Here is an 11,535-nt window from a genome sequence, read left to right on the forward strand (position 1 = left end):
ATATAACATCACGAAGAATAACAATAGCGAGTGTGTGTATGTGTGTGTATGCACGCTTCCTTGCCTACATAGGGGTATTAATATACATCAATACTTCAACACTAGGGAAATAGCCCAGTTCTCACATGTCCGTATGTGCTTGTTTCTAGCAAATCACCAAAGGATGGATATCAGGAGACTGTCTCTGGAAAATACATACAAACTGTTTATTCGACTTCAGATAGGTGAGTATATTTGTACTTCCATTCATACAAGTATATATATACCCATATCCACACATATATTAATAAACATATATATTCTTGGGCTTCCTTGGTGGCTCAGATGGTAAAGAATCTGCCTGCCCATGCAGGAAATCTAGGTTCGATCCCTGAGTCAGGAAGATTCCTTGGAGGAGAGCATGGTAACCCACTCCAGAATTTTTGCCTGGAGAAATCCATGGACTGAGGAGCCTGGTGGGTTACATATATATGTGTATATTTACTTTTATAAATAACATGTTTTTATTAGATATGTATACATGTACTCACTTATAATATATATTTAATATTTTTAGTGTATATATATATACACTAAGGTATTACAAGTATATATATACTTATATATAGATACTAAAGTATTATAAGTATATATATTGTATATATATACTAAAGTATTACAAGTGTTTTATATATATATACTATATATATACTAGAGTATTACAAGTATTATATATATATATGTATATATATATATATATAGCATTCTTATTGTCCATTGAACTTGAAGATGCCCCTCCCCAGAGTGACTGTTCTACTGCTGATTGTATGAGTGGAAGGAAGTACAACCACCTCTGCATCCAGGAGTTTGTTGCTTGGCTTCCTGGCCGTCATTCTCTGATTTTGATGTACTTCGTTCCAGTAGAGCTTTCTGTGTTTACAGCTAGCTCCCAGGCGAGTGTCTCTGCTGTGATCCCTGGGGTCCCCATTGCCCCCACATTATTAGCCTCTAGGCTTCACTGCATCCCTAGATCGTGTCCTCAGCCCTCTCTCCTTGTGGTCTTCTAGAGCCAGCTCACCTTACAAACAGCTGCATGGATGCACTGCTACGACCCACTCCGAGCATGGGCTCAGTGCCCAGGAGGGAGGGTTAGAGTGAGCATCAATTTAATGCCGGTAAACTGACCCCAGAATTTTGCTCTTGATTACTCTCTTTTAGCATGTAATGCTCAGTGGGGCAAATAGGTGACACTCATGTGACACGAGTCTGCAGACTTCCAGCAGAGAAAAAGAAAATAAATAATTCATGTTGCAACCCAACCACTGGAAACCAGCTGTAATGCAAATGTCCGATATTCTGTTGACGGTGTTTCTCTATCGCTGGTGCTGAAATAAGACTCACTGAGGGTCAGGACATATTTTTATGCACAGCCTCAGCTTGGAACACAGTCCTTGGCACCTCATGGATACTCAATAAATGACTCCAGGAAAAAAAACAAAACAAAACACCTATGTCCCATTTGCTGAGGGAAACACAGATGAACCAGGCATCAAAATTATATCCTCTTTTGGTCACTTTTGTGAGATCTTGTATTACCAAGGGTCTTATGAGTGTCTTGCCTTTAAGTCATAGCTCTTTGATGTGACTACGTGAGCACCACAAATACTGTCTAGATAAGCAAAAAAAAAAAAAAAAGCAGAACTAGATTTTTCAAAATACTCTGAAAAGATCTTTGACTAACAGTATGATCTTAGTAAAAGCATCAGCAACTTCAGAGTTTGGTGGGCTCATATTTTAACGGTTAGCTTAAGTGAAGGAAAACATCCTTCACTAAAGTATTGCTCTTCATATGAAGAATTTCACTCCTGTTCCCCAAGTGGTCCTTGAAATTTTTTCAGTCATCAGAGCAAAAGTCAATTCTCCGTTGACAGTCAGGTAACATTTTATGTTGATTATTGTGAGAAATTAGCTGTTTCCCCACACTTCTTATCTAATCATGTCAATCCCATTTAAAGTCAAGTCATTAATGCAGTTGGAAAAAGCAATGGCACCCCACTCCAGTTCTCTTGCTGGGAGAATCCCATGACAGAGGAGCCTGGTAGGTGGCAGTCCATGGGGTCGCTAAGAGTCAGACACAACTGAGCGCCTTCACTTTCCCTTTTCACTTTCATGCATTGGAGAAGGAAATGGCAACCCACTCCAGTGTTCTTGCCTGGAGAATCCCAGGGACGGGGGAGCCTGGTGGGCTGCCGTCTATGGGGTCGCAGAGAGTCGGACACGACTGAAGCAGTAGCAGCAGCAGCATTAATGCAGTCATAAAAAAAGAACAAAATAATGCCATCTGCAGCAACATGGATGGACCTATAGATTATCAACTGAGTGAACTAAGTCAGAGACAGACAAATATATGGTGTCTGTCATATGGGGAATCAGAAAGGGCACAAATGAACTTATTCACAAAATAGAGATAGAGTCACAGATGTAGAAAACAAATTCATAGTTACCAAGGGATGGGGGAGGGAAGGGATAAATTGGGAGGCTGGGACTGATGTATATATACTACTATATATAAAATAAGAGATTCCCAGGTGGCTCAGTGATAAAAATATCTGCCTGCCTATGCAAGAGATACAGGAGACATGGGTTTGATCTCTGAGTCAAACAGATCTCCTGGAGAAGGAAATGGCAACCCACTTCAGTATTCTTGTGTGAAAAATCCCATGGACAGATGAGCCTGGTGGGCTACAGTCCATGGGGTCACAAAGAGTCAGATACAACTGAGTGACTGAGCATGCACACACATTAAATTATTAGGGTATGAAAATTTATGACTGAGAGACCCAGTACTAGGGCAAACACTAAATTTAGTATGTTTTCTTCCTAATTGTGCCCAAGAACTAAACATTGCTTCAGTTTATGATCACAATTTAAATTCTTAATAAATTAGAGTTTTAAGTCGTTATATGTACTTTCGTCACTTTAAGTGGTTTCAAATCATTTTCTGCATATTAAGTTTATAATAATGATTATATTGGAAAACACATTAAAAGTGCTGTGGTCTAAGCTCACACACACAGTAAATTGGCCAGTACCGCTTTATAGGATAAAGACCAAATCCTCTGCACAGGATTTATGGGCCTTCAGAACCTTGTCCTGCTGAATAGGGACTAAAGTTCAACCACTCCAGCCACCCTCATTGTGTCTCACCTTGACACGTTCTGTTCACTCTGCTTAGAACCCTTCCATCATGCCCCTCCCCACCTCCCCTTGAGAGCTCCTTCACCTTCAAGCTTTAACTCACCTGGCATTTATGCTGACAAGCCTTTCCTACTTCACCCCAGAGATTAGCTGTTCATCTGGCTGTGCTCTCCTAACTCTTCACATGTCCGTAATACATGGTGATCATCCAGCCACCTGGCTACCCTAGTGGAAAGCAACTTCTCCCTGAAGGAGACCTTCTCGCTCTTCTTTATATTCCCAGCTCCTCTCTGTGTCTCTGGAATGCAAGGATGCTAGAAAGTGCCTGCTTTCTACTCTTGAAGAGTTTACAGTCTAAATGGGAAATTTAAGTGTGTGTGTACATATGTATGGGCTTCCCAGTGACTCAGTTGGTAAGGAATCTGCCTGCAGTGTGGGAGACCAGGGTTCAATTCCTGGCTCAGGAAGATCCCTGGAGAAGGGAATGGCTACCCACTCCAGGATTCTTATTTGGAGAATTCCATGGAGAGAGGAGCCTCTCTTACCCTTTCTTCCCATCCTCTTTGCCTCCTCTCTGCTTTGAGTCCTGGTCCTGATGATAGGATTGATCATGGTTTCTGGGCATAACCAGTTTCTTATCATCTAGTGAGCCCAGCCAACGGGCAGGCCCAGAGGCAACCCAGGGCTCTGTGGCCACTCTGCTTTCATTCACATCCTGCCTCTGCCCCTCACTGGCTGCATGACTTACCCTTCTATGCCTCAGCTTCCTCTTGTGTACAATAATGATAAAAATAAGAGTAACCTGCTTCTCAGAGCTGTTATGAAGAATAGACAGGTTTATATATGCAAAGTGCATGGAAAATGTGCTGCACAGGTTAAGCATATTAGCACTATAAGTATTAGCTATTTTATTTCACTACCCCAGTACTTTGGAAATTTTAGGCTTTTATGCTAACACCCTGAGACTAGTAAACTCTGCCCAAGGTGCTATTTAAGACTATCTAAGACCTTCCAAAAGGATAAGAATCACATAGTTATTGACCCTTTATTAAGGCTCTGATGTGACTTGAGGGCTTTAGAACTTGCTAATCATTTACTTACTATTGAACATTATTTTTCCAAAGTAAATAGCAAAGAATTTTTGTCACTAAAGTCACCCTAATATTCTGAGTCTTGCAATGACACCAAGAGAATCAGCAAGGGAGAATTTGGTGATTCTGGACTCTATAGTCCAGGGTATCCATCATTTGTGAATTTACCAACATATTCTTGAATGGATTTCTATTTTTGTACTACTGAATGTTTGAGAATTAAATTTTTATATTAATCTTCAACATAATTTTTCTATGATATATGTACATTAATAATTTAAAACCCTCTTCTAGCTTCAAGGGGGTACTTATGACCTAGTTCAATTAGGAAACTGTGAACATCTTTAACCTGCTCAGATGCACTTTTGATTGCTAATGAATTAATAATTTGAAACTGTCTTTTATGTTAATTCTTTGATATCATTCTGAAATAACTAGAAGAATCCAGTCTATTACTAGGATAAGTAAGTCCTCAACTTTCCATGATTTTTACACAGTTTACTGAAGTATCAATAAAATTAACATGTTATTGCCATATGACTTTATGGGGAATACATCTGTCTTCTTCATGATGACAAATTTATTTTTAACTGCTTACATCTCTATAGGTCTGTCATTGAGAGAGACATGTGCACTTACTGTCGAAAACCCCTGGGCACAGAAACCAAGATGATTTTAGATGAATTACAAATTTGCTGCCATTCGACTTGCTTCAAGGTATGGCTATGTTTCTTGCATTTAATCCTCATACAAAATTGCAAAATGACTAGAATAAAAATAATTATCTAATGGAATATATGAGATGAAGTTAAAACTTTCAGAAACACTGTCATGCACATTAATAATGCACTGTTTAAATATTTTTTTGACTTCTCAGCCTGAAACTCCAAGGTTTATAATTACTCTCTTGACTTTAGGCTTAGAGTTGATTACTGACACGTTGATAACTCTTATTCTACATATTTAAATCTATAAAAAGATAAACATTTGTTCTCTTTAGAAAAGTTTTTGCAGCATTTTCATAAGTCATACTGCTGCTGCTGCTGCTAAGTCGCTTCAGTTGTGTCCGACTCTGTGTGAGCCCAGAGACGGCAGCCCACCAGGCTCCTCCGTCCGTGGAAATTTCCAGGCAAGAGTATTGGAGTGGGGTGCCATTGCCTTCTCCACATTGCATTAAATATATAATGAAATCCAAAAAGGAAAAGAAATTTTTGAGAAGAAGTTACTGGCTTCTTACATCATAAAATTAGGATCGATGGGCTTAACAATAGTTAAAACTCAGTCTGCCTTTGAGAGCATGATTAATTATAATTATATATGGCTTAGTAGAATGAGCCAGAGAAGAAGGCAATGGCACCCCACTCCAGTACTCTTGCCTGGAAAATCCCATGGACGGAGGAGACTGGTAGGGTGCAGTCCATGGGGTCACTGAGTCAGACACGACTGAGCGACTTCACTTTCACTTTTCACTTGCATGCATTGGAGAAGGAAATGGCAACCCACTCCAGTGTTCTTGCCTGGAGAATCCCAGGGACGGGGGAGCCTGGTGGGCTGCCATCTCTGGGTTCGCACAGAGTTGGACACGACTGAAGCGACTTAGCAGCAGCAGCAGCAGCAGTAGTGAAATAAGCTTCCCTGGTGGCTCAGCTGTTAAAGAATCCGCCCGCAATGCAGCAGACCTGGGTTCGATCCCTGGGTTTGGAAGATCGTCCGAAGACGGGAAAAGCTACCCACTCCAGTATTCCAGTCTGGAGAATTCCGTGGATTGTATAGTCCATGGGATTGCAAAGAATCAGACATGACTGAGTGACTTTCACTTCCTTCTCCTCCTTCATAAAATTCTTTTGGGATTCCCTCGTAGCTCAGATGGTAAAGCATCTGCCTACAATGCGGGAGACTGGGGTTCGATCCCTGGGTCAGGAAGATCCCCTGGAGAAGGAAATGGCAACCCACTCCAGTACCCTTGCCTGGAAAATCCCATGGACAGAGGAGCCTGGTAGGCTACAGTCCATAGGGTTGCAAAGAGTCGGACATGACTGAGCAACTTGTCAATGTCAGTGTCTTGGTAGAATAATAATAATAATAATAAAGTATACATAGTAGGATGCTTCACAATTTGTGCCTTCATATGCCATTTCTTTTAATTTTCACAAAAGTATTAGGTAGGTCAACAATATAGTTCTTGGTACAACTAGGTGAGCACTTAGCTAGGAACCTGAAGACCTGAGTTTGAGTTCTAACTGACACTAATTGTGGCCGTGTGTCTTTGGACAATCACCTAAATTAGCTTAGCCTAAGTTTCTTCATCTGTAAAATGACATAGCTGATCAGACCAGTGGTTTTCAAGCCAGGATGAACATTATAATCATTCGGGGAGATGATGAGAAAAATAAAATGCTTGAGACCAGCCCCAATTACATCATGAATCTTAGAGATTATTTCTGGGCATTGGTGTTTTTAAAGTCTTCTTAGATAGATCTAAGACTTCTTACATAGATCTTAGACTTCCCTGGAAACTCAGACGGTAAAGCGTCTGTTTACAATGAGGGAGACCTGGGTTCGATCCCTAGGTCGGGAAGATCCCCTGGAGAAGGAAATGGCAATCCACTCCAGTATTATTGCCTGGAAAATCCCATGGACAGAGGAGCCTGGTAGGCTATAGTCCATGGGGTCGCAAAGAGTCCGATACCACTGAGCGACTTCACTTTCACTTTAGATAGATCTGACAGGCAGCCAGTTTGAGAACCACAGCCTGAATCTGTGGGTCCTTTCTAGTGCTGATAGATTCTATGATTGATGAAAATTATCTGATTCAGTCAGGTAGATGTAATACTAGGCTAGCCAAAAAGTCTGTTTGGGTTTTCCAATAAGATGTTATGAACTTTTTGGCCAGCCCAATACTTTGACACTTGATTGCTTCTCTTTCAATTAGCTTCAGGCAATGACACAAAGTAATAACAAATTCAATGCCTCATTTTGAGGCAACAAAATCCAAATTTAGGCCATCATATATAGAATTCTATATAAAGTAAGACATGAAAATTTCATAATTATTTCATTATAAGGCAGTAAAATTTCCTTGAAGTTATTCAAATTTATTCAGTGGAACAAAAATTAGTCTAAGGCTCTTTATTTTAAATTATCATGCACAAAACTTTTTAAAGAAGAAAATTCTCCTGATTATTGCCTTTGGTCAATAGGAATAATTTCCATTTTGTTATATTTTAGATGATTTATTTCCATTGTCATTTTAATCATAAAATACTATTGAGAATAAAAATATCCCTATACTCCTAAGAAAAGACAGATTACTCTATAGCCATAATTATAGAGAATTACCTGAACTGGCTTAAACATGTCTAACTGACCTATGACAATTTGCGTCGATGAACTTGAAAGCCAGCCAGTTGGCAGTAGACTTGCTCCAGTGAGCACAGGTTTAAGGTAGATGTTAAACCTTTCTTGCCTCTTTAACCAGCATAACTTGAAACAAATTTCCCCCTAAATTGTGTCTGGAGTCAGAAGTTTGTTTTGCTCAATGACGCTATATCAGGACAGCATAGCTCTCCATTAGTAAGCAAACAATAAATACACAAATACACTTAGTGTTCTTATTTGCAATATCCAACAGTGATCTTGTCTTTGGCATGACCAATTTTTGAAAATATTTATCTACTCTATTGTGAGTTAGGTAGGAACTTCAGTAGTAGGTATGCCCTGAAATGCACGCCTTCATAGTAGAGGGATTTATGAGAGAATTTGTTTGGAAAGTTTGGTGTGTGGATCAGACAAGTATACTCTTACTTTCTCTCATGGTTCTCTTCATCAGAGTGTTGCTATAAAGGATGATACGGAATAAAGTAAAATGTTATTTTTTTAATCCTGTTAACCAAGAATCTAAACTTTGTATCTAATGTAAACTTTATACATACCTTTCCTTTAGTGTGAAATATGCAAACAACCTTTGGAAAACCTACAAGCAGGTGACAGTATTTGGATTTATAGACAGACAATACATTGTGAATCTTGCTACTCTAAAGTTGTAGGTAAGTGTTGAGCTCTGTGAGAAACTATCACTAACATTAATGAGCTTTAGATACCGTTGAAATATTTCAAAAATGGAAAGTATTTTATTAATTATATTAAAAATTCAGCTGCAGATACAGTGGTAGCATTCCATTTATGGTATAAAATAAGTCAAAATTTATGTTTTCTTCTGATATGAGACCAGGCATAGATACAAATAAGCGTAGGTCGTTTATTGTAGGAAATTTTCCGTTTTTTGCAAACAAAAATATATCTTCTTTGCTCAGATCATTGTTAGAATTAAAGTGCATTTCTGTGAATGACCTTTTACATTTGCACTGGAATATACTTTTATAATTTAATTTGGTTATTAAACTAAACACCTTTTAATGTTAATTTTAAATGGAAACTTTAAAGTTAATGGTGTATAAAGGGAAAGTTTCCTGCTGGTGGCGAATGGAAAAGAACATCTGCGGTTGTTACATGGGATCCAAAATATGGAATTTAATGACAAATGTGTGATATTAATGAGGTGCTTGGAGGCTACAGCTGGAAAATGCTCTGAAAAATATTCAGAAACCCACGTTCCATCAGGCTGCAGAATCAATGACAAGAACAAAGCTAATTATATTCATACTTGGCTTTCTATTTTCTCATATTCCAGCCATTCTCATATTCCTTTTTCTTCCTCATTGAACAGCCTTATCAGGATCCAGTGTTACATCAGGGGGCCTTGATATGCATGGTGGCAGCTCTAAAACTTTCAGTCCCAAGAGTCCATGGAATGGTTTAGGAGATGTGGTTACCAAAACACTCAGATGTCTTTGTGTCTTCCTCCCTGTCTGTGTGTACTTTTATAGTACATGTAAGTTATCAAGACATGACTCTCAAGCATGTCATAAATATGAATACAGGGCATCAGTGCTTCATATTCACAGTATGACCAAAAGCCTTGCCGCAGTGATGAATTCAGTAGGTGGTAAAAGTACATTGCTTAGTCCACCCCCACCCTCACTGATGAATAATTATTTTTAAAACTTTAGTTATAAGCTTATTTTTGTACTAAATTTGTATATATAACTTATTTTCTTTACATTTTTCAGCCAAGTGGATTCAGTAATTCTGGCACATGAAAATCAAGAGGAAAGTATTCACTGAAGAATTAAAATTTTTATTATAAGAACATGTAATCTAAAAAAGCTTTTACACCAATGACTGACTCTTTGTATAACAATTCTGCTATTGCATAAATAATATAATTGCTTATACTAAGGTCACATACATAAAGGGAACCATCTGGTATCTGGTTAGATTTAGAGACAAAAAATTCAAGTGGTCTAGCTACCAACATCAAAGAAAGGATGTTTCTGATGGCAGTGAGCATTGTCAGCCTTGACCAGGTCCATCTCTGCTCAGTATTAGGCTGTGCATCACAATTTCCATTAGAGACCAAGATTCCCAATTTCTCATCTTTGTTTCCCTAGGGATTTGGATCTACAGATGTTACTGACATCTTGACAAAACTGTCAAGGAAGCAAGATATGTACATTTCTTATGTGCAGAAGAAATGTTGACAGAAATTTTGGCAGAAAGATAAAGTCTGGCAGAAAGATGTTAGTGTATAAAGGTGTATGGACCTCAGAAAATCACTTAAACTATTCAGATTTTGGTGCTATTATCTGTAACATGAGGGGAAATGGACAAAATGATTTCTGAGGTGAGGTCACTTTCTGCTCCAAAACTCTCAGATTATAAAGCAAGTTTTGTTTGATCTTTAGAATCATACCTAAATCTGTGTTTGTTAAGCATGTGGAACTAGATAGGATATCTAAACAATTTAATGTTGCTGTCGTCCTTTAGTTTATTACAGATATAAGTTTTATAGAACATGTTTTATAAATACAAACACATGCATTTATTGGCAATGGGTAAAAATCACATGGCATGTATAGTTTACGTATTATAATTTGTTACGCTTTCTTTTCAAAATTCGGATTTGTAAATGATCTATGAGACATAATGGTAATGGACTACAAAGACATGTTCTTTAGCATGCTATACCTATTCCTACTACACAGCACCTTATATTTACAGATGGCTTATAAAAATAAAACGGTCAGTTACACAGAATCTTCCTGTGCGTCATCTATAAATAGTACTCAATGACATTGATATTGTCAATTGTAGCGATCATAATTTATTGTATTCTGTGCTATGCTGCTTAATTTTTTGTCTGCTCAAGCCATAACATTGGTTTTTAAAGAGCTTTTTCTTAAGGAATTGAAAAGTCGGTAATCTTGTATGAAATTATTATTATTAAAATTGAGACATCACACTTATACATTATTTTATATGCATATAGGAACTGCTTCTCTAAGGAAAGCATATGGAACATTGAGAGAGGGTGAGATTCTAAGGGAGTTTAAGGCAGTTATAAAAAAACTGACAAACTAAGGAGACCAAAAAGATAATCACGTTATTTTCTAAGTGTTGCTAAATATAAAGAATGATTCTTTCATATAATGATTTCAAGCATCTGTTCCTGTTAGACACTGGTCTACAAAGTGTTAAACACTAAATACTTATCAAAACACAGCAATGTGTAATCATTGTCCTATGGAGAGGAAGCCAGAAAAAACAATTAATAATAATTTGATATTCATTAATTCATGCTGGATGAGAAGTGGTGGTAATTGAGCCATATGTTTTATTGTTCTCTTATTACATGCTATCAGAGTGGATCAAAAGAAATAATTTTCTTAGAGTTGAAATTCGTGGCAGGAAAGGATGAGTAGAATAGTAGCCCTCTCTTTTATAGAAAGTGTATTAACATCTCAATGCCTTTGTAGTAATTAAAAATCATTTGAATACCATTTTTAAAGGACTCTACTGTTGAATGCTTCACTTCAAAAAAAAAAAAACAACCTAAAAGGGGCATGATTCTCACTCTTCTGTAGCTGTTTAATGGACCCTTTCTTCTACAATAATGTATTAAATTAAACCAAAAGCTGTTGTAAAAATAGAGTAGATACAGAGTGAAGTGAAAAGGGCTGCTGATTTTACCAAGTCCGCTTCATTATGTCTGGGATTATTTGCACCATAGGAATGACAGATTTCTAAAACAATTTGTAAGATCTCATTTTTATTTGCAGCGAATTATGTTATGATTGGCATATTTTTCCTGGACACAAGTGCCGACATCTCAGAATACCAGGTCCTGGATTCTATTACTAATCAAAAG

At 37.8% G+C, this 11,535-nt stretch overlaps 1 protein-coding gene across 22 annotated transcripts in view; it reads left to right on the forward strand.

The window, feature by feature from the left end:
• The window catches only part of SCEL (sciellin), a 125,830-nt gene extending 114,612 nt beyond the window's left edge, over positions 1 to 11,218 (forward strand). For all 22 annotated transcript variants that reach the window (XM_060394152.1, XM_060394155.1, XM_060394163.1 and 19 more), the window contains 4 exons: positions 150 to 224; positions 4,877 to 4,985; positions 8,212 to 8,314; positions 9,398 to 11,218. In XM_060394152.1, the coding sequence (XP_060250135.1) occupies positions 150 to 224; positions 4,877 to 4,985; positions 8,212 to 8,314; positions 9,398 to 9,414 (304 nt within the window). In that variant the 3' untranslated portion in view covers positions 9,415 to 11,218. The remainder of the gene's footprint in view (positions 1 to 149; positions 225 to 4,876; positions 4,986 to 8,211; positions 8,315 to 9,397) is intronic.
• The last annotated feature ends 317 nt before the right edge of the window (positions 11,219 to 11,535 follow it).

Source organism: Ovis aries, chromosome 10 (genome assembly GCF_016772045.2).
Source record: "Ovis aries strain OAR_USU_Benz2616 breed Rambouillet chromosome 10, ARS-UI_Ramb_v3.0, whole genome shotgun sequence".
Taxonomy (NCBI): domain Eukaryota; kingdom Metazoa; phylum Chordata; class Mammalia; order Artiodactyla; family Bovidae; genus Ovis; species Ovis aries.